Genomic DNA, 24719 nt, shown 5'->3' with positions numbered 1-24719 from the left:
CACTTTTGGTAATCCAACACCCCTTTGGTCCCATACCTGTCGGATTATCAAGGGACAGCTGTATATCAGAACAGAAATCAAATGATTGGGGCAATTGCAAAGCTGGGTTAATGGATAAAACCCTTGATTTATAAATGGTTAATATACTTCTATACCAATTAATTTTTTCTATTACAAAAAGTATACAGATATTAAACTAATATGTAGATTTTAATATAATAATAATAATAAATCAGAAAAAACTGAAAGTTTTGTTATTTAATAATTATTACAAAATGTCATATATTCCACATAAATATATTAAAAAACAAAGTTTAATAATTTCTATAAACAAAACTCACAAACCTAATTGTGCTTTGCATTTAGTTGTGAAAACTGTTATGTCATTAATGTTTTCAGTCCACACCAAGGACCTTCCTCAGGTAAGTTTGAGAGATTTATTTATAGCGATTAACACTTTGTTGTTAGAAGATTCATATCATCAAAATGATTAAAGTAAAGGAACACCTAGTTGTTAAGATTGCTAAATATAAATAATAATTAATAATACCTCTTTAAAAATTGCTCCATAAAACTGTACAATGAACGGGCAATCATTACTTTTCATCACTACTTCTAAATCCATCAGTAATTGTTTTTGTTCTTTTTCATCAACTGTCGACCGAATTCTCTATATTAAAAAACAAGACAATACCATTAAAATTTGTTATAATATATATAATTAAATCACTAAAATTCAAAAGTTTTATGTATTATATCTTCACTTAAAGAAGTTAATGTAATTTAGAATAGAATTTTTTTATTCTTTCTTAATATTTTACATAATTACATTAAAATGTAGAACTGTTCTCATGTAAAATTATTCTTATATGTAATTAATGAAATACAGTGGTGCCTCATATGATGTACGCCTCAAATAACAGATGCTGCGAACAACGGACTTTCTGTTTGGCCATTACGTGACTCGAGCAACAGACTGGCTGCAAACAACAGACTTTCTGCAAACAAGTGCGAATGATGTTTCCATTCTTGCCATTGCCAATGACAATCTTCTATTTTTATAATATATTAGTATTATNGATTGCGGTACCAGTATTTCTCGTAGAATAAATTGAATGTGCACAAAAAGCAGATATGCATTAACATACGCACGCAATTCTAATGATAAATACAGAATGCGAATATAATAGAATGAGATTATAATAAACAAAAGCTACACACTGCGAGTGGAAACATTAATTTGTCTAAAGCTTCTAGCCCTTCTCTATTCTATTGAAAGTTCTTGTGTCACTATATTTTAATGTAATTTTAACAAGGGCTCATATGCTGTACTGAAATTGTAACACGTATTATAATGCTATTGTTGATGTATGTACTTCCATTGAGATTAGAAATTAGTATTTGTATAGTTGATAGAAGAGTAATAATACGTAAAACCTGCACATCGTGTTGCAATGTTATAGGGATATGGTATAATGTCGACTAAAGCAGGCAAAAGTAGAAACGCGTTTTGACAAAAGCTTGGAACGATGTATATTTTTAATTTTTGTTTATAGCATATTCCAAAAGTTTTAAGTCTATTTTTATCACGAAATTACGTAATTTTCTTAATAATACTTTTTGTTAAGCTTGGTTTAATTAACACAGTTAATAATACCTTTAGAAAATATTCCAGTTTGTAAGTGAAATTTTCACAAATTATTTTATTGAATGCTATGTGAAAAGTAATTGCCAAAGTATCTATATTGATATTAATCATATAATATGAACGAGTTTTTCTTAAAATACTTTGAAATAACTCTTAATGAAAAATGTGGACTTTTTTGAAAATCAAATGACATGGCATGATTTTATATTTTTACTGAACGTAGAGTTGTGGGCTCTTTTCATTGTTACATCTAAAAAGTTTAAAACGCCGTTAATATATATACATATATTATACTATTATATACTATATTATATAATTATTTTTATTTGTTAATTAATTAAATATAGAAGAAGGGTGAAAAGTTGTGCTTGTGGTTGTTCCACTCGCCTACCAGGCATTACATTTCACATGTGTTGTTTTAATTCACTTTTTAAACTCGTAATCTGATTTTATTACGAGAGTTGTAATATCCGTTTATCCAAACTTCAATTCTGTGCGTGTGAATTCATATAAGGCTCCGTTTTTATGTTTTTTTTTAAATTGAAATTTTTATTTATTTATTTATTTTGTATTTTCCAAAATAATTTAATTACAACTGGGTTTCCCTAAAATACCCTCTTACCTAATTATTTTACTGTAATTATTATAAATATCAATATCACAAAAACATGTTCACCTTTTCACTTACAGAATATTGCTGTAACAACCGTTCCTTTGTGTTTATGCTTTAAGTCTTAATTCGTAGAATAAATGAAAAAAAAAATGTTTACATTACTTGTTACAATAGCAACTGTAGCTGCAAACGGACGAACAGTGAACAGTGAACATACATGTACAGTACTGTACAGTATGCATATTTAGAGTAATCACATATACATACCTCACGCACACTATATATGCACTGGTATATCATGCAGCACCGAATCCGATTTTATTACTTTATCGGGCACTAAACATTTTTTTTATTTGCTTATTGGTTCATCCAACACTGTATCACGTTTAAGTACACTGTCGGATTGGGACGACTGTTAAATCTTAAAACTTCGTTAAGATTTACATATAAAATTTGGTCGCTCAAATGATAATAGTGATATAAATAGAGTATCTTTATTTGAAGAAATGAAACCTATACAATGTTTTTTTTAAAATAAAACCATATACTCCAGCAAAATTTTGAACTTTATTTATGGAATCGGTCAGTTGATTTTTTTTTGCAAACCTGGCCATCTAGCCATTTCTTTAAGAACTAGCAGACCCCGCCACGCGTCGTTGTGGCTCAAAATGTATCTATTATAAATGTATAACACTTCCCCTGTGGGGGGGAAATTTTACGAAANAAAAATTATTTTTTTATTTTGTACAAACAAAATAAATGTATTGAAAAATATAAAAACAAAAAAATATATACTTTAGAAGTTGATCTAGTATCAAAAACGTTCGATTCAGCATGACACACAGTCCTCAGAAAAACACCACACAAAAGTGTCAGTGTTGCCAGCTAAAACACACACAGCAACAAAAAAAATATTGGAGTAGCCTAAGATATATCCAAAGATTGCAGTGCCACAACAATAGCGAAAAGTTAAATTTGCGGACTGGAATGCTTTCGGATAACCGATGTTTCGGATAAACGACTCTCTACTGTACTTTTGAAATATTCTTACAAACTGTGATGGAGACTCCAATCAAAAATTTACTCTTTAACATTCATTTAAAGCAAGGCTGCCCAAACCCAGGCCCGCAGGCCAAAAAGTGGCCCGCCCACAGTAGCGGTCGGCTGTCACCATGCGCGATGTCGTGTTACCAAAAATGGCAACTGCCACGTGATTGGTCGAACGCGGAATGAACTATGATTTCAGTCACCACCACACAGCTGTTAACACCTAACCTACGTGTTTACAAAATAATTTAATTACAACTGGGTTTCCCTAAAATACCCTCTTACCTAATTATTTTACTGTAATTATTATAAATATCAATATCACAAAAACATGTTCACCTTTTCACTTACAGAATATTGCTGTAACAACCGTTCCTTTGTGTTTATGCTTTAAGTCTTAATTCGTAGAATAAATGAAAAAAAAAATGTTTACATTACTTGTTACAATAGCAACTGTAGCTGCAAACGGACGAACAGTGAACAGTGAACATACATGTACAGTACTGTACAGTATGCATATTTAGAGTAATCACATATACATACCTCACGCACACTATATATGCACTGGTATATCATGCAGCACCGAATCCGATTTTATTACTTTATCGGGCACTAAACATTTTTTTTATTTGCTTATTGGTTCATCCAACACTGTATCACGTTTAAGTACACTGTCGGATTGGGACGACTGTTAAATCTTAAAACTTCGTTAAGATTTACATATAAAATTTGGTCGCTCAAATGATAATAGTGATATAAATAGAGTATCTTTATTTGAAGAAATGAAACCTATACAATGTTTTTTTTAAAATAAAACCATATACTCCAGCAAAATTTTGAACTTTATTTATGGAATCGGTCAGTTGATTTTTTTTTTGCAAACCTGGCCATCTAGCCATTTCTTTAAGAACTAGCAGACCCCGCCACGCGTCGTTGTGGCTCAAAATGTATCTATTATAAATGTATAACACTTCCCCTGTGGGGGGGGGGAAGTTTTCGAAAATTCCTTCTTAATGTACATTCTGTTGACGTACCCTATTAAAACGCAATCAAAAACACAAAAAACCGCATCTAAAATAGTATAAATAGAAGCAGAGTTCTTTACGGTAAGCCTTAATCCTGTCCATCTCCCTTCAGTGGGAGGAATTTCGACATGTATATTATATAAAAACACGTGCGTATTCGAATGCAGCGTTGTGTCAAAATTTCAAAGGAATCGGTAGGAACAAACGAACATTACATTTTTATTTATATAGATAGATAGAAAATGATCCGCTTTAGTTCATTTTCACAGAAAAGCGTAATGCCTCACAGAAAAGCAAACTTAGGACGTCGTACTCGTAGCGCCATCTGTTGGACGTAAAAGCCTTAATCTAGATTATATCTTTTAATTTATATGAATGTTTAACGGAATGATATACAGCCTATGTCCTCCCTGAGGTTTCATTCTAAATATTGGTGAAAGAATTTTTGAAATCGGATGAGTAGTTTCGGAGATTACCTGCTGCAAAGAAACTTTTACATACATACATACAAACACTAGTAGCCCGGGACGCCCCCTAGTGGGTGTTCCAGCAGCATTACAAATTCTTGAGGCATGTTTATAATGCACTTAATATATAAAAGTTGTGTGCACTTAATGTTTAAAAGTTTGATGCAGTTAATATATATAAATGTATACAATTCTTTATCTTAGAAACTAAACTTAAAATATCAATACACAAACAGCAAACAGTATTTGTACATGAGAAAGTGAAGCTATTCTTTACTCAAAATGTATTCCATCATTTATCCCATCATAAAACTTCTGTATACACAACATTTTTGGTTAAAAAAGTATTATTATTTGGAATCAATTTGCCTTGTTGTGTCATTTTGTCTTCTGTATCGTTTTGCTTCTGCCTGCCTGTGCAACATTGCAGATCTCAGCTCATGAGTTTCATTCTGCAAGCCTCCACTTGTTGATTGTGCTATTCTCTGTAATGGTTCCTGCGCACGTCTCTCCCTTTGTCTCACAGCAGCGGCAGCTTTACGTTCCCCCACAGTGGAGTATTTCTTTGGTCGTGCCATGAAAGGTTTCTATTATTATATTACCTTAACTATTTCAAACCTTATCGTTTTATCGTAGTGGTTCAAATCTATCTGGTTTTTCGTTATTCGCCCCCTAGTGAACATTACAGGCATTCCGTGACAATAATAAATTCCTATTACAAATATATTGAATTATTTATATTGTTATATATTGGGCAAATAATAATTTATTGGCCAAATGAATAATAATAATTTATATTGTTAATTTAAATAATAATTAAAATTGTTAATTTGAATGTTTGAAATATGACACATGATAGGGGCACCTCTAGTGTCCGTTATGAAACGGTTACGGGACGGACACGAAATGAATGGGTTATATATATATAGATAGATTACCTCTTTATAATATTAGTATAGATATAGCCTATTTATCATTAACGGTAATAAATGCTTCTGAAATTACAAAAATAAAAAATTACTTAAGATATTCAGTGTACCAAGAGGTGTTCTCCGTTGCGTGTCGCTTCGCGTTGAATTTTCGTCGATGTTAAGCCTAACGAAAATTTTCTGAAATAATAATCGTGGCTATTGTATCGTTAAAAAATTTTTTTATTTTGTACAAACAAAATAAATGTATTGAAAAATATAAAAACAAAAAAAAATATACTTTAGAAGTTGATCTAGTATCAAAAACGTTCGATTCAGCACGACACACAGTCCTCAGAAAAACACCACACAAAAGTGTCAGTGTTGCCAGCTAAAACACACACAGCAACAAAAAAAATATTGGAGTAGCCTAAGATATATCCAAAGATTGCAGTGCCACAACAATAGCGAAAAGTTAAATTTGCGGACTGGAATGCTTTCGGATAACCGATGTTTCGGATAAACGACTCTCTACTGTACTTTTGAAATATTCTTACAAACTGTGATGGAGACTCCAATCAAAAATTTACTCTTTAACATTCATTTAAAGCAAGGCTGCCCAAACCCAGGCCCGCAGGCCAAAAAGTGGCCCGCCCACAGTAGCGGTCGGCTGTCACCATGCGCGATGTCGTGTTACCAAAAATGCCAACTGCCACGTGATTGGTCGATTGGTCGAACGCGGAATGAACTATGATTTCAGTCACCACCACACAGCTGTTAACACCTAACCTACGTGTTTATTACACTTGTTCTACTTTTGAGTCGACTTTTGTATATTAAAATTAAATTGTTGTCACCAAATATTGAAAAATTATTAGCTAATAAGCCCCTTCATAGATCTCATTGATGTATTTTTTATTAGGTATTATTAAAACATATGCAACTTAAAGCTTTGTTTGATTCAAATACCTATCCATTTATAGAAGAATCATGAGTGTAAGCAAGTATGATTTACAAGGTGGCCCGCCGGCTGACATGTAATTGAAATTATATCCAGCCTCCGAAATGAATTGGGCAACCCTAATTTAAAGTGTGGGTTCGGCCAGGCCCACAATGGGGCGGCCGAGTGGTGAGGGACGGGCCCGACATATCTACTTATTTTTATTATTCGAATCATTATAGATTATTGAATAATTTTACTTCGTTAATAAACATATTTTTTACAATAATATAACATAACAATAATTATTCTACTAATTTACTGCGTTTTAAATTTTAAATTTATATTTATAAAATGGATTATAGCAGATGGCGCTTCATTAGCTTGTTGATGTAGAGAAGTGTGCTTAGTGTTCAATTGGTAATTTTATTATTCAAAACAATGAATAAAACTTTCCATTGAAATATGCCACGCCGCGATAGTTCTAACTCGGACAGCGATCGCAGTGATCATCGAAGGAGATCTAGAAAAAGTAAAAAAAGAAAAAGGTAATTATTCGTTCAATGTATAAATATACATGTATAATTGAGTTAATGTGTGTCTAAGTGTAGCAGCAATTGTTATGAGTATGTAATAAATTGATAAAATTATCTAACTATTTGACACTTAACATATATAAATTAGTGAATAGTCATACAGTACTTAGAATTATATCAAACATCATTGTTTTTTTGAATATAAAAAATTTTGAAAAAAAAATATTAAATTAAATGCAAGATGCACTTTTCATTTAGCATAGTGTGAATATCATTGCTGAAATTTTAGATCAGATAAATCATTTGATGGCATTTATCATATAGGCTTATAATGCTTTGTATAAGTTTACTTAAAATCTTAATCTTCAAGTTTGTATAGTAACTGATATTGTATTTATCGACTGTTGGATTAATTATAAGCTCGATACGTTACTTGAATAACGATGAGAAGTGGATCCGGGAAACTTAAATGCTATGATTTTTTTTTCTGTAGATAAAAAAAAAACAAAGACAAACTGAATTACTCAGTTGAAGACAATATTTAACCCAGCTGTAAATTACAAGCTAATAATTTTGATCATCTTAATCAGTTATCATAAGATTCAAAGTACAGAAATATTTTTTAATTTAAATCTTAACCAATTAAGTTAATGGAAAATTTTAATTCAACACAATTTACTGCTGGATTAAAGGTTATTGTCAGTTTTGAAGTTTGTTTACAATCAATAACAAATCTTAATACAGTAAAACCTTGTTAAGTCAAAGTTTAGGGGGGTAAAAAATTCTCTACTTAAGGTTAGAATTTTGAGTTAGAGTTTAATATCCAGTTTTCTCAAAATGGTAATTTTTCTGTTATCAAGCATTTTTCAAGAATCTGTTCACAGAATGGTTACAAAACTGGTTACTGTTTATGACTTTTGAGAGCATTTTCAAAGTTCTCCCCTTGTGTCCTAATCAGAACAGTCATAATGTACTGTACAGCGAAAGAATCTCAATTTGAGGTTGTGTTTAACAAGAACAATAGTGTTTGAGATCACAGAGCTATCAAAGGGCTGTGGATACATGGGAAAATAGGTTCAACTTAAAAATGCCAGCAATTTTGACTTAATGAGACCATATTGTATGAGAAACCCTATATACTGTGCCCAAGACCCATAGACAGCTTCAAACTAACGCAATTCAATTTAGCAAAGTTTTACTATATAATGTTCTGTGGCATGCTGTCCATGGAAGCTGTGGAAGTGCAGCTTCCCTTGTATTTTCTAAAATATAAATACATATTGTGTGATTATTTTCATATTTTAACATACTTTGAATTACTGTATTTAAAATTAATATTTTATTATAACTGCATTATTTATCTTATTACAAATTTCTATACTACATGTGAAAAGAATGATAAGATTGCTATTGTATATTTGAATATAAATTGTATATGCATATTCCCAATGGAAGCTCTGTATTGTTGAATATGAGATAACTTTTATGGCGAAAATATTTGAATCGTGTAAAGCAGCCAGATTATATGCATTCACGCATGTGCTTTACGGACCACCAACCTCATGCAGTTTAGCTCGTGGATGCTACACACCATATAACGCTTCCATTGATTCTATCCAGGGCTGGCACAGCTTCCCTATCATCAAATGTCACTGCACACCACTGTAATGTTATCTTGTAATGAAAACTCATATTTTCAGCTCTATTTTAATAAAAAAAAAATTACTTTGCATTGTCCACTCAGCAGTTACAAGTGATCAGCAAACAACTATTTAAGATTTTTCTCTAGGTAGTATAAAATGGAAGCTGAACATGAAAACTTATCTATAGCAAAAATATAAATACATATTGAATATTATATTTGCATATTTGTATTGAATATTATATTATAAATAAAAACTTTTAAAATAATATTAACATATCCTTCCTAAAACATTTTAAGGCTTTATTAGCCTTAAAAAATGTTTTGGGAAGAATATGTTAATATTATTTTAAAAGTTTTTATTGCTTTCAATCAAAATATTTTGTATTTACTTACTATTGGGTTGTTCGGAAGATAAGTTTGTTTTTTTACCACTAGACGGATTAGTCGTATTTTTCCCGTATTTTCATTCTAAACCACATTATCATTATATATTTTGACAGCTAGCATTTTAAGGCTTATTTGTAAAAAAATTTGTTTGATTTTGTTCAATTGTTTATTTTTTGTGTCCCATCAAATATGGAAGATCGGAAGCAGCATTTTTGGCATATTTTGCTCTTTTATTACTGAAAAGGTAAGAATGCTGTTCGAGCGAGAAAAAAATCGTGCGCCGTGTATGGAGAAGATGTATTGACAGAATGACAGTGCCAAAACTGGTGTACAAAATTTTGTTCTGGCAATTTCAATATTGAAGATGCACCACGTTCTGGATGGCCAGTTGAAGACAATGAAAACAAAATAAAGGTACTGCTTGAAGCAAACTGCCGAATACAACATGTGAAATCACTAAGAGATTAAATTTGTCAAATTGAACTGTTTATGATTACTTGAAACAAATTGTTTCATTTCAAAGCTTGATATATGGGTTCCACATGTTCTTAAAGAGAGATGCTCTCTTTGGTGGGATTTTAAGGAAATTTTTTTTTTGGAGCTTTTACCAGACAATTTAACAATTGATTCGAAATTGTACTGCCATCAAGTAAACAAATTGAATAATATCATCAAACAGAAAAGGTACCAGAATTGATCAACAAAACAGGTGTAGAGTTTTACCACGATAATGCCAGATTTCACACAAGTTTGGTAACTCATCAGAAACTGTTATAACTTAGATGGGACACACTATCACACTGACCATATTGGTCAGATCCAGCACACTCAGATTATTACTTGTTCCAGTCTATACAAATTTTTTTTAAATGTAAGACATTTACTTGAAATGACAATGTCAAAAATTACTTGGACCAGTTTTTTGTAAGCAACAATCAAAATTTTTATGAATGTGAAATCATGCTTCTACCACAAACGATGACAACAGGTATTTGACCAAAATGGTTGATATATAATTCAATAAAATATTTATTTATTATAATAATAATGGTTTTTTTTCCACGGAAAAAAATGAACTTACTTTCTGAACAACCCAATATTATTCAATTATGACAAAATAAAATGCATTGCAAACTAATCTAAACTAATTATTGTAAAGGGTTATTTAGTTTAGCAGTTCCCAACTTTTTTTTGACTTGCATACTCCTTGGCAACCCATTTTCCTAAGTTTTATTCCCCTTTTCACATTTTTGCTAAGTTTTATTTCATGTGTTCATCAAACAGTGATGTCTTGACTATACAGCACTGTACAATTACATATAAAAGATGTTCTTTAATTGAAATGCATTGGAGGAAGGACAGCTAAATATAAAAATATAATTATATTTTTATTTAAAACTAAGTATTGAATGCCATGACATTGTCAAAGGCCAAATATTATTATAGTATATTCTCCATTATTAATTTTTTTTTCCACATTTCTCTAAATCACCAAGCATGTATCCCCAGTTGGGAATCGCTGCTTTAGTGGGATTATATATAAAGAAAAGCAAGTAAAAAATGGCTACAGACAAGTTTGACATATTTTTAAAAATTAACCCATAATTTAGGTTTATTTTTGGTTATAACATTTAGCAGAAAAATGAACAATTTTGGTTTGGATTAGTGAGAGTATTGTAATATACAGTATGTATAATTATACATATGAGCACAAAGATATATTGCTATGTATGTTGACAGTAAAAAATGATTATTAACATATATGGTGAATGACAGAAACTGAAATATCCTAAGAGAGTTTTTCGACATTCACCAGTGAATTCATGAAGAATGTTAACATTCTCTGATGCCCAAATGTGCAGTGCCAACTCATTCATAACTTGTACTCAAGGAAAATGGATTTTTGTTTTCCTTGCCCTAGTAAAGAGCACTTCTAGTATTGGTACTCTTGTATGAACAACTTTAAAGTACATTTATGAGACTTCATTAGTCAGATTATTATTTTTGTTTATTTTTTCTCTATTTGAATATTTTTGACAGCTTATTTCTCATTCAAGGATGTCATCTTATTCATCAAGTCAATGTATATCTTATAAAAATGTTATTGTTGAACACTGTTTTTGTTTTGAAACATGAAAATATTTCTTGTAGCAGATATTTAAGCATAGTGATATATTGTCATAACATATAAAATTTGCTTGATAAGCCACTACCTGGAGTATGAAGATGGTTTGCATCTATAAATGTCTGACATCTAGTTCTAGTACTTTGGATTTAGTTTAGTTTTAGCAGAAATTGTTATTTTTTTATAATTTTATTTTTTTTCTGTACACCACTATTGATGCACTATGTCATATGATCTCCATTCCTATGATAACGGCATCTGGTCAAACAAATCTCTGAACTTTAGAATTGTGTGAATCCATTATGCCCAAACATGGCTTGTTAGCCAAAAACATTACCATCTTTAATTTACTTTTTCATGTGCTTAAGCAATTTTTGAGATTAATCAAATAATTTATTATTAATTAATTAGAAATGATAAACTATACATTATCAAAATATTTTTTTTGGTAATGTATAGTTTATAGTGAATAAATTTTTCATTTTATCAAAAGTTTGGAGAATTACAAGGGAGAAAAGATTGATCTGTAGAAAAAAACAAAAGGAAAAAATAAAATAAAATATTGGTTTCTAGAAAACTGTTGCATTAACATATACTGTAGTATTTGTTTAAATATAATAAGTATTTTCACTTTAGTGTCATATTTAGATATCAACATATCAGTAAAAAATATTTAAATTTTTGCCACAATAATCTTTTCTCTGGATTTTTTTTTGCAACTAAAATGCTGGAAGATGTAAATAAAATAAACAAACATTTCAGATTTCATGCTAAAATCAGAAATAGATCTAGTCAAAATTTCTCTCTTACTTTTGTTTCATATTATAATAATAGTACTGGTCAATCTTTAAGCTCCTGAGCTAGGTCTGTGGATGTTTGTAACTCATTGGTTCTATATTCTATTCACTGTAGATGGATGCAACCACAACCAACTCTATCAACAATATCCCTAGTTGATAAACAACTTTCATATAAGCATGGATGCACAACCTGTGGCCCCTGGGCCACATACGGCCCTTTCAATGTTTATATGGTCCACGAAAGGTATAGGCCAAATCCCTTCTTTCAAGTGTGTCTATGAATTACTTGCTCTGTTGTGAGGTGGGTCCTGTTACCTTAATGCAGTGAAATAAACCCTTCCAATTTTAAATCTATGGAGAACCTTTTCCACTTCATTGGACGATAAAATTATTACTTACACTCCTTTTAAGCTGAGATTGGCACTTTAAGGCTTGAAAGACTTGGCTTTATCCAATAAAAGTAACCGAGAATCTAACATCTGGGAAAATTGCCGCCAAAACCACACCCACTCCAGTTCTTTCATCAAAGTGGGTTTGTAAACAAACGAACTAAATTAGCTATATTTTCTGTTTTTTAGCTTTAATTTTTCTAATTTTCATGTTGATTGATTTTTCAATAAAACCATTAATGTTTTATCTGAAACTTTTAGCCATAAAATTTTTCCTGCGAAACTCACTTTGCTACGTCTAGGCAAAAAAAAAATTATATCAAATTGAACCGATTTTTTTTATCTGTTAGCTAGATAACTTTTTCCTTTTCACAAAGTCATTAGCACCCAACTATTTTATGACTTTTCCAGGTGAGAAATGGGAGCAGTTTGTCTATTTCTAGCTAACACACTTTCTAGTTTAGATATTGAATATTTTAAGTCTAATACATAGTATTATAACAATTTTTAGAAGAATCAGAGATAGAATAAGTGATGTTAGAACATCATTTTCAATGTTATCAGGAAGTTTCTATTTTGGTAGGAAATTTTCAATTTTATGCTTTGGAAAACTTGCTTATTTGTCTAATTAGCATCAAATAATATAAAAATAAGTGAAAATAGTGCTGAAAAACCATGAAAATAATGATTTTTTAGCATTTGTTTACATTCTAGATTCTGATGCCCCCTGGTCAATAAACTTAATCTTAACCTGGCCCTTCTTCAGAAAAGGTTGTGCATTCCTGCTATAAGTCTATGATCTGACCATTCCCAAATTTCCTTAAATGCAAAAAGTGTCCATGACTTCTATTTTTGGGCATTTCTAGACTACATGTTAAGCTTAAAATTTAATCTTGAAAAATTAATTATCCAAACAATTATACAATTTAGAAGAGAATATAGCAACAAAACAACTAAAGCACAGCAAATAAGTTTCCTACTGACTCATCCATTTATATATGTATTGTCCTTTATTTTAAAAGTATGAAAATTTTCATGAAAATTGTCTAGATATTTAAAGGTGTTGCATTATTTTTGGAGGTAAATCTATTTTTTAAAAAAAATCCAAAATCATAAAAGCCACATACATTAAATTTATATCAAAGAACTGTCTCTTCATCTTCAAATACTGTTGAATAAGAAGTGAAACAATTCAAAAATATTTAATTTATCAATGAATGAGATGCTTTGTGTGTTTGACATTCTGAATAAAACATTAATTATGGATAAAAAAATATTTACTTTCTTAACTCAAGTAAAGAATGTTTTGGTTTTCAAGAATTATCTAAGATAATATCTTTTATAGAATTATAAAAATTGAGCTGAATGCAATACATCCAAAGAGCTTGGATTAAAGATTGTCTACTGCATGTTTAAAAGAATATATTTGTATTATGTTTATTAATACAATAAAACACTCTTGAATATTTAAAATGATGCAATCTGTGATGAAAGAATAGAAATATAAAAACATTTAGATAAATATTAAAGTTAAGTAATAGATTGGTAAAACATTAAAAGTGTGATTTTTGTCTGAAGTTGGATTTAGTGAATTCATGAAGAATGTTAACATTCTCTGATGCCCAAATGTGCAGTGCCAACTCATTCATGAAGAAGGGTGAAAAGTTGTGCTTGTGGTTGTTCCACTCGCCTACCAGGCATTACATTTCACATGTGTTGTTTTAATTCACTTTTTAAACTCGTAATCTGATTTTATTACGAGAGTTGTAATATCCGTTTATCCAAACTTCAATTCTGTGCGTGTGAATTCATATAAGGCTCCGTTTTTATGTTTTTTTTTAAATTGAAATTTTTATTTATTTATTTATTTTGTATTTTCCAAAATAATTTAATTACAACTGGGTTTCCCTAAAATNGAAAAAAATGTTTAATAAAATCTTAGATAATACATATGTATAACAAATTAGGCCTATATTATTTTACAATTTTTCACATTTACTTGATTATTACGTCATAATTTTAACATTGTTTCCATCACAGCGATAATACTGTGACGTTTAAGATTGATGCTTGAATTTAAAGATTGAGCATTTTTCACAGCTTCGAGAATTTTTTCTTTGCCTTTTATAATTGTTCTGACCGACAATTCCGGTAGATCAAACTTCTTTGCCAATTCACAAATTTTCATTTTTGTATCGAAGTCTTTAATAATGGGTACGTTCGTAAAGTCAAACGAGTTAAACGCATTAGTAACGATGACTTTATTTTCGCTTAACTCGTTCGACTTTACGAACATACCCAATGTTAACTTTACATTCCAAAGATAAAGTTTTTCTTTTCTTGTTTGATGCAGAAGAATTAGTTCTACTTCGTTTGGATGACATAGTAGAGTCTCTCAAGTCTCTGTAGATATAACAAACACAGAAATAAATAACACAAAATAAATTGTAGCTATGTGTCAATTCTGCGCGACACATCCGAACATGTAAGCTGAACAGTAGTGTGGGGGGAGTGAGTAATCAAGGGTTGCGTGGCGCTCAAAAGACGAATCGACGAGATTTGAAAATTGCGTAACTCCGGGTTCGCGTAAGTCGAGGTATTACTGTACATAAGAAATATCAATATGTTTAACATGAAGTTCTTGGTTTCTTGGAATAGACTTGATATTCTTTTTATTTGTTTAAGAGATACATTTAAATAAACAAACATCATTACTAAACAAGATACATTTAAAGCTATAAACCAACCAAAACCAAATATTATCAGGCTAGAAACAGCTATAATATTAATAATTTAAGACAATTTGGCACTAGAGTTAGGCATTAGGTGCCATCTCATAATAAATTTTATAATTATAATTATTAAATTTATCATTATTTATTATTAATTATAATTATTACTATAATTATAAATTGGACCAGAGGTCCAGGTAGCGTAATTGGAAACGCATCTGTACAGTAAGCAAGAGTTGAGGGTTCGAGTCCCACTCCGGGCCGATTCTTTTCTTCCAGTGGTTCTAAATTATTTAAAATTATAATTACTGTATATTTGTGCAGATAAGATGATATTGAATCATAAAAAAAGACCTCCAAAATCCAGAGTCGTCTTACAGGACAGATACAAAAACAAATTAGAGTGAAATTTATATAAATTAAAACCATTATAAAAAACGGACAAACCATAATTACTTACTAGTAAAGAGTAGGGTATGTCCACAAAATAGAATAGCCCATATGATGTTTTTGTGAATAGTCAAGGTCATTACCCAAATGCCTGAATTAGTGTGAATGTTTGCAATAATTGCGAGGCAGTGCTGCCAAATGCAAGAAAATAAAATTTGTTCATTCAAAAATTACAAATAGGACAATTCTCTATAGACACTATCCTGCTATACAGTATTATTATTCAGATGATGATTACTGGTCTAAACTAAATTCTTAAGCCATTGATAGTTCAGGGGTCGTCTCATAGGCCAGATATGTGCTAAAACTATAAAACTTTGACAAAAATTTATAGCTCATCTTATCTGAAGGTTGTCTTATCTGCATAAATATACAGTATTAAATTTATCATGAGATGGCACCTAATGCCTAACTCTAGTGCCAAATTGTCTTATAAATTATTAATATTATAGCCGTTTCTAGCCCGATAATATTCAGCTTTAGTTGGTGTATAGATACATTTAATTTAATTAGTTTCACAATGATTAGTTATTTGCACTATGTCTTAATATATTGACAATTATATATCACCTTAATGATTGAATATATCTTCAATTGTTAATTCAGATTAAAAATTTTGTATAATTATACTCCATGTGAGGATAGCAACACCACTGTAAGGTATCATAGCCTGATAAATGGTCTGCCTTAGGTAGAAGGAACAGTGACCCATGCTGTTCTCGTATGAGGGGCAGGATGATGAGAGAAGTCTTTTTGATGTATGGGGTAGTGGTTGCTGGACGCAGAGAGACTCACACAGAGATCCAAATTTACAAATTTAACGCATTTATTCAAATAAAGACATGCTTACATAAGTGAAGACACTACTACTGTCTCCTGAAAAACAAAGGAGAGTTCATCTTTGATGATAATATGTGATAGTAGGGTCCTTAGAAGGTTCATCTCTGATGATGATAGGTGATAGGATTCAGAGAAAGTTTGTCTCTGATGAAATGGTGTTACAGTAGACCAGGTGGTGAAAGTACTCGCCAGGAAGTTAAGTCCCATGTCCATTGATTGCACTCAGGTAGCATTCGGGGTCCTCAGTATTCTGGGGATGCTTCGGGTATGGGTCCTCAGGACCAAGATTACTCTTCCAAACTTTCCTGTGCCCTTGAGATTTTGGGCTTTTGTGTGATTTTCACCCGAAAACCTGTTTTTTGGTTGGTCTGAACAGTGGTCTCCTATAACTCAATTGGTCCCTAGTGATGTGATTTGGGCCGCAGGGTTGGCGGACATCCCTCGTCTGGTCTACGTCCCTCTGGGTTGGGTCATGCCCTTCCCTGAGTGATGGTCCCATGAATTTTTGTCTAATATGTTTTTCTGACTCAGATAAGATGCTGCTGGGTTCAATCGGTCCCTGCTGCTGCCCCCTCCAAAGGAGCACCCGCAACTTCCGCTTTGAACTCTGTGTAAGGTGACTGCCAAACTTACCCCGGAGGTTGATCTCCCACTCACTTCCACAATCTATAACCAGGGATATGTCAATTAGGTCTAGGAATGCAACAATTAAATTGTATCACACCCCATTCCTTTGAAGCCCCGGTCCTGTTTATGAAATAAGTTGCCGATTTATTGGTCCCGGTTTGACAGCCATATCGGAGAGCAAGGTCCTGGCCTCACATCCATCACAATAAACATATATATCAAAACTGTTTATTGGAGATTCATTTATAAAATTTTCAACTAGGCTCTTTTGAATTACATTTGTCTATCTTCAGAGTTGATTTGTGGTTTGAATATTACAGATTCCTCCATGGACATTTTAGAACATTTTGAATTCTTTCATGGATGTTCTGTTGGAAGAATAAGCATAGTAGTTCATAGCATCTACAGGTTTCAACTGTAATAAAATTATGAATGTGATGAAGTCTGTGGATAGAACTATACTTCCAATAGAATGTCCATGAAGAATTACACATTCTGCATTAGTATGTAGAGATGGGAAGTTGGTGAAAAGATACATGACTCTCAAGTCAGTATCTTTTTAAAATCAACTCCAACTTCTGACTCCCATAATAATATTTGACTCTGACTCTCCATCCCTGTTAATATGTACTTTTCTCCAAGTGTATTTAGTGCACAAAGATCTTTTTTTAGATGGAGTGTACAGTCTATTTTTGGTGTTGTATGTAGATCTTATCGGTTAAAAATTATGTAAAAAACTAATACAGTATTTAACTTGGTGTTTTTATTGTTATTTTCTGTTAAATTTACTTATTTATGTTCTTAAATATTATGATGAAAGTTCTATATTTGTATTTCATGAGGAAAGCTACTTTTTGCTCTTTGCTATTCTGCCTTGTAAATTAATAATAAATAAATAATATATTGTAATATTTTTAATGCAGAATTATATATATCAGCAGTAATTTAAAGAAGACAATATTGAAATGACATATCTAAGCATATTAATATAATTTTAAATAAAGTTAATGCAATTTGTTTAAATGATTTTATTGATAGTTTGAAGTAGTTATACATGATAAACAGTTTGGTTGATTATCCAATTAATTATATAAATAATTAATAAGAATTATATACAGTATATAAACAACAAAAGTTTATTAATCATGCAATACAAAGTGAGAAATTAAGTCATATGACTTCTTGCCATTTGCTTTTTAATATTTCTACTACTAGTATTTTGACTTCAGTCATTAAAAAAATATACAAGATGATCAGCAAATACTTATATCCAAACATAAACATCTGAGATGTAAAAATATTTTTCAAGTAAAAAATTTATCAAAATTTAGAATACAGTTAATTTTTTTTTCTTTGGTAAAGATAAGTTTGGCACTTCAAAGAAAAATGTAGGAAACAATAATAAAAATCTTGTGGGTTATTTATTTTGTTGAATTTTAATTATTGTTTTGCATTAAACTTGGGAGTTTAATGCTTCAAAGTGGTACCCATACCACCAGTGTTTAATGCTTCAAACATTTTTGCCGTAATCAAAGAAAAACTCCCAAGGAAAAAAATTTGACTGTCTTCCATAACAATTTAGAAGACAGTCAAATTATTTTCTTAGGAATTGTCATAATTTTTTACTTGGTGCAATTTTTTTACATTTCAGATATTACTTTTGTTAATGATTATGTTATTACATCAAGACTTAAGACAATGATTAATTAAGATTGAAATTGAAAAATGGTAAATAGTATAATTTAAACTATGTTTATTTATTAGGTTTTTTGCACTTTTGTTTTAATTTTTTTGACTAGCTCATTGACACTTGATCCAAAATTGATTATGTGAGGGGTTTAGAAAAAACATTTTCAGAAACAATTTTTATCAATATTAGATTATTAGGAATTCTCTTAAATTTTGCCTAACTTATACAGTGTTTTTAAGTCACAAACTCAGAAAATAAATTTACACCTTAGAAATCAACTCCAGCAAAAAGTTTAATCTTTAGTGAAATTCTCACAAACATATAATGATTGATGTATTATATAAATATATAGAATAACAAATGTTTAATTAATTTAATAAAAGCCATTTTATTGCAAAAAATGTTATATATTTAAATTAATACTTGAATACAGTATTGCAAATAAAACTGTAAATCATTTTATAATCTAATTTTATAGATATTCATCATCATCTGATAGTGAAGATTCAACTTCAGACAGAAAGCATTATAAATCCAGTCGAAGTAATTCAAGAAGTCGCTCCCGATCACGAGATTATTCCCGAAGGAGTCGTTCCAGATCCAAAGAACGTTCGCACAGAAGCCGGTCATGGTCAAAAGAAAGATCTCATAGAAGTCGTTCCCGATCAAGAGATAGAAATCATAGGAGTCGTTCTCGGTCTCGAGAACGTTCCCGTAGAAGACGGTCTCGATCTCATTCTGGTGGTAGAAAGCATGATTCTAGGTATAATTCCAGATCAATTCGCCGTCGATCACGATCTCGTTCTAGAAGTAAACCTTCTAGATCGAGTTCACAGAGTGACTCACGTTCCCATAATTCAAGAAAATCACGACGATCAAGATCAAAATCCCATTCACCTCATAGGTTGATATCATTTCCACTAAAGCTTACTTTTTTTTATAATGCCTATATAAATTTTCAAATAAGTTTTAAACATCTTAAATCATGTTGTTAATGTTCTAGGCAAAAGTCATCAACTGTACAGAATTCTAAAATGGTAAGTAAAAGCATATTTTCTGTATAAAAATACTAATGTCCTTTAAAATTCATTATTGTGTACCAACAACAAAAATCCTTTAAGATGCAGTTTTTTTATTTAAACTTCTAACACTTTCAATCAGTTGATTGACCTTCTTCAGGAAAAAATTGAATAATTCCTATTTATAATGAACAAAACTTATTTTAGAACGTTTTTAAAAATTTCTTTTAAATCTACTGTGCATATCCGGTATCAATAAGTACAATCATCTTAAGAACAATATAAATAGATAAGTACAATACAAGGGATAACAAAATAAAAATATAAAATAAAATATAAAAATAACACAAATAATGACATAAAAGGCTAAAAAAAATGTGCCTATTACTTTTACCATTCATGAATATTTTCTTACTGATATATTCATATTAAGCATGCCGTCTGTGCTGCCAAAACTTTATTTGATTCTCTAAAGTTTATCACTTGTCCTGCTTGGTTGTCTCATGTATGTGCTATGTCCTGATTAACAATATACATGTGAGGACCCAAAAATGAGTCAAAATTAAATAATTATTATTAGAAATTTATTAAAACGAAACTAGAAGAAAAAATCGTCTATTGTTAAAAACCGATCAAAGATCGAATTAGTTGTGTTAGTCATATGAAACCACGACAAGAGAAAAAAACTTTATTGATGTAAACCGAATGTAATATTTTTAAAGGATTAATTAATAATTGTAAGCAAACGATCTCCAGTAGAGATGGACCCTTGAAAAGTCGTTCATATGCACATAATTAGAACATAGAAATTTGGAAAAGAGGAAAGATTAATGACGAAAAAGGACATCGCGTCGTGTCGTTAAATTTCAAGAAACGTCACAGACTAGACAACAATGGTGGAAAATATGAGCGCAAGTTTCAAAGTTCCATCAACATTTTGCAGCCAGAATAGCGGATGGTGTCAAGTAGATTCTTCAAGGCGGATCTTTCTCGTGACTCGAAAAGGAATCGTTTTTCGCTTAGAAACAGACGAGGGAGCCAATCAGAAAACAAATTGGAGAACGGAGATTGATATAATCCCCGATCTTCAAGGACAGAGGGACTTCTTCCGTAAACTGTGCTACTGAGTACTTACACTCCAAAAAGTCCGGAGCGAAAACTCTCTGTGTGTGTCGACGCACAGAAACGCAGAGTCCGCACAAGTGTCCATCGAAAGAGCCGTGCCGCCGACACCTCCCGACAAGTCTCCTTACCCGCCACAGCCCCGAGGCCCATCTCCGAGTGACGAGAGACAAACATCCACGACGTCCAAACAGTCGACTGTATCTAGATAATTCTAGTTCCTAGGTGTAAGTTTAATTTTATGTATAAAATAAACGGGTTTTTGTTAGATTCTTGTCATCTGTGTCTCCTCCACCACACCCACACGCGTTCGACCCTTGATCATTCTGACGCGGGATTAACGATTCCCCCCCGGAAGTCGGCGAACTTTCACTGGTGTCCGAGAGTGGAATAAAAAGTTTCCAATCTCCACCAGGTCAGCGAACTTACACTGGTGTCAGAAGCGGGATATTTTAGTCCCACTAAAATTTAAGTAAGTTCCGCTGACAAAAGAATTTTTCTTCAAAGTGGGTTGAAGGATGGAGGCAGATGCAAGTGTCCCCGCGCGACCTCAAGACGGTGGCAATAGCGGTTCTCTTTCCTCCTTCTCCGCGTTTGGAGGAATGATCCCGACCTTCTCGGGTGAAACAGGGCGTGTCACGGATTTTTTTGACACGCTGGAAGAAATTGCGAGTCTAGCGGGATGGACGCCTAGACAATGCCTGAGCATAGCCAAATGCAAGCTCGCAGGCATAGCCCGAGACTTCGCGTGGCATGACCTCAGCATGAAATGCGTAACGGACTTTCAGACCTTCCAAAAGTTAATGGTTCAACGATTTGACCGAGAACCATATTCGATACGCGTACAGAAGTTTCACGCGTGCATGCAGAAAAGAGACGAAAAAGCACAAGAATTCGCAGTCCGATTGCAAAACCTGGCCAGCGCTACAATGATAGAGCAAACAGGCGCGAGTGAACAGGAGAACGTAATTATCAAACGCTGTCAACAGCGAGAATTGGATGAAAAGTTGCGAGTCCAATTTCTGCACGGACTGAACGATAAGCTGAAGCGACAGGTGATGACCCATGATCCGCCGACCTTTGCGGAAGCGCTGAAAGTAGCAATCCGCGAGGAAACAATAGATCAGCTAGTAGGAAAAACACGAAATGTAGTCGCCAGCGTCGACGATGCAGTAGAGGGTCGCAGTGCACAGTCTGAAGAAGTCAATTCGCGGAGAGAATCGGCTCTCGATGCAAAAATCGCGCAATTGTCGAAACAATTAGCAACCTTAGGAAAAAGACTCGATCAACCGCCAGCGCCTAAGTCAATAAATAATTCCCAAAGAGGAGAATCCTCACGTGTTAACCGGACACAAGGAACTGAAAGGATAAAAAATGAATTGAGAAATCCGCGTTATCCCCCGAGTCTCCCGCGCCGCGAATCACATCGATTTCCCCCGCGATCGCAACCCGCTAACCCGCAAGGACAACCCCGCGCGCGATATCCTTGCTACAGCTTCTCTTCTAATCGGAATCAGGGACAAGGTTTGATGCCCCCTTGGAGAGGGAGTGGAGATGGATTTTTAAACTTTCACGCGATGAACCCTAGTTTGGCAGGACACGGAGAGTACATGCCAACGCCCCTCGAGTGGTACGGAGGAAATGCTCCTTCTCAATTTCACGGAAGGTGGGAAACGAGTCGAGACGCACCCGAATGGCAAAACCCCATTAGAAAACTGCCGAACCCTTTTAGAATGAGTCAAGCCGAACCAATACCTTCTTTCCCTACACAATTTAAACAATTTGCATACGACAACAACGGACAAGGTGTTCCGTTGCCCTTTTATTCCCCACGTTATGGTCCGAGTTGGTCCGGAAGTAGCTTCGATACAGAGCGCGCGCCGAACAACGTAGCCGCTCCTCGATTTTTAGCATTGCCTGCACCGGAAGATAGATCGGTAGACCGAAAACAAACGCGAGACTTGGACAGAGTTCCATCGGTAACGTTTAGAGAAGAAAATTTCGAAACAAATCGACCGCCGATAGGTCCGAATGCAACCCAATTAGCAGGAATCAATAACTCAAGGAGTAGAGAATTGCCTCCTTGTACAATGGTTTGCGAGATAGAAAATAGAGAGGTTCAGCTAACCATAGACACAGGCGCAGCTGTTACTTTGATTTCTAGAACTCTATTTCCCGATATAACACAATTGGCACACGCCGAAAGTAGAGCAGTAGAGTTAATTAGCGTTACAGGTCACGTTATCGAGACATTCGGAAAGTTCAGGTTAAAGTTCCGAATCGGACGTTTAATATTCTTCCACGATTGTTATTTAGTGCATCCCGAGATTACTAAGCCTAATGATGGAATCTTAGGTAGAGATGTTCTCGAAAAATACGACGTTACAATCTCGATTAAGAACGCGAAGCTTAGCTTCCCCTCAGGAGATACGGTGACCTTTTGGGGGTTAGCCGAAATAAAAGAAACCGACGACAGTTCCGATCCACGGGAAAGCATCGAAGTTAATCGCCAGCAAGCTAGCTCAAAGACACGCGAATCTTCAGAAAACGATAAAAATTTAGATAGCAATAAAGACAATAAAGTTAGAAAAAATACGGAAATGAAAAAGAAAAACAAACGCGTGCAAAAGAACAAGCGAAATTTAAAACGGAAAAGACAAAAACAAACAAAGGTTAATAGTCTAGAACAGAGAAAGAACACCTCAAAGGAAGTGACGTTAGCAGACGATTGCGTCATTCCTCCGCGATCGGAGATCATAGTAGAAGGGAAAGTCCACTCCTCGATGACTCATCAATTAGGAGTAGTTGAACCGACACCTCCCGAGAGAGAGGGTGTGTTTATTGCTCATACGTTAGTCAAAACACAGGAGCTTGGTAGAATACCTGTTAGAATAATGAACGTAAAAACACGACCAGTTAAAATAAACAAGGGAAGTAAGATAGGAAATTTCTTCTTAGCAGAAGAGGAAACAAAGGAAGAAGCTGAACAAAATAAAACAACACGATCAAACGAAAACGATTTAACCAGAGCTCAATTTGCAAATTTATTTGATTTTAGTGAAGTAGGAAAGGGTAAGCTAACACCTTTGTTAGACCTGCTATATAAATATAAGCACGTGTTTGCAAAAGATGATTTTGACCTGGGATATTGTGACTTGATAGAACACAAGATAGATACTGGAAATAGCCCTCCTATTTGTCGAGCCCCATATAAAATTCCCTATGCGCAAAGAAAAATAATGGACGATTTAATAGAAAATATGATAAAAAGTGGGGTGGTTGAACCGTCTACCTCCCCATGGTCAGCACCGGCATTATTGGTCGCTAAGAAGCCCCAAGGCTACAGATTGGTTGTAGATTACCGTCAATTGAATAAAATCACAAAAATAGATCCTTATCCTTTGCCCCTTGTTCAAGAGTCATTAAGTTTGCTAGGAAAGGCAAGATATTTTTCCACAATGGACACTTTGAGTGGATATTGGCAGTTACCACTGGACCCAGACTCAAAAGAAAAGACCGGATTCAGTACCCCGTCGGGGCATTACCATTACAACCGAATGGCTATGGGTCTTTGCTCCGCAAGCGCAACATTTCAACGTCTGGCAGATTTGATACTAACGGGTTTAAAACACAAAATTTGTCTAGTTTATATGGATGACATTCTAGTGTTTAGTTCTGACGTCAAATCGCACTTAGAGCACTTAGAATT

At 33.0% G+C, this 24719-nt stretch overlaps 2 protein-coding genes across 3 annotated transcripts in view; one reads left to right on the top strand and one right to left on the bottom strand.

Annotated features, from left to right (window-relative positions):
- LOC111626154 (dual specificity mitogen-activated protein kinase kinase 4-like) overlaps positions 1-5378 on the bottom strand; it is a 29199-nt gene extending 23821 nt beyond the window's left edge. The window contains exons 1-2 of the mRNA XM_023369452.1: positions 5211-5378; positions 551-670 (exon numbers count right to left, since the gene is read on the bottom strand). Of these exons, the coding sequence (XP_023225220.1) occupies positions 551-670; positions 5211-5378 (288 nt within the window). The remainder of the gene's footprint in view (positions 1-550; positions 671-5210) is intronic.
- A 1621-nt stretch (positions 5379-6999) lies between these two features.
- Positions 7000-19953, top strand: LOC111626158 (uncharacterized protein DDB_G0287625-like). Of its 2 annotated transcripts, XM_023369458.1 has the most exons (3): positions 7003-7196; positions 19348-19773; positions 19873-19953. In XM_023369458.1, exons 1-3 carry the CDS (start codon positions 7114-7116, stop codon positions 19931-19933), a joined length of 570 nt encoding a protein of 189 aa, XP_023225226.1. In that variant the 5' UTR covers positions 7003-7113; the 3' UTR covers positions 19934-19953. The 2 variants fall into 2 exon arrangements, with proteins under 2 accessions (XP_023225225.1, XP_023225226.1); XM_023369457.1 differs by lacking the exon at positions 19873-19953 and having other exon boundaries at positions 7000-7196; positions 19348-19866.
- The last annotated feature ends 4766 nt before the right edge of the window (positions 19954-24719 follow it).

The sequence above is a fragment of the Centruroides sculpturatus genome, unplaced genomic scaffold (assembly GCF_000671375.1).
Source record: "Centruroides sculpturatus isolate CEXI.00-Female unplaced genomic scaffold, Cexi_2.0 scaffold472, whole genome shotgun sequence".
Classification (NCBI taxonomy): Eukaryota; Metazoa; Arthropoda; class Arachnida; order Scorpiones; family Buthidae; genus Centruroides; species Centruroides sculpturatus.
This window is presented reverse-complemented; position numbering and strand designations above follow the sequence as displayed.

What these genes read in the sequence shown, in the direction of transcription:
- LOC111626158 (XM_023369457.1), top strand. Translation starts at nt 7,114, where the DNA reads ATGCCACGCCGCGATAGTTCTAACTCGGACAGCGATCGCAGTGATCAT. An exon ending in AAAAGTAAAAAAAGAAAAAG is followed by an intron (nt 7,197 to 19,347) that starts GTAATTATTCGT and finishes CTAATTTTATAG; the next exon opens with ATATTCATCATCATCTGATA.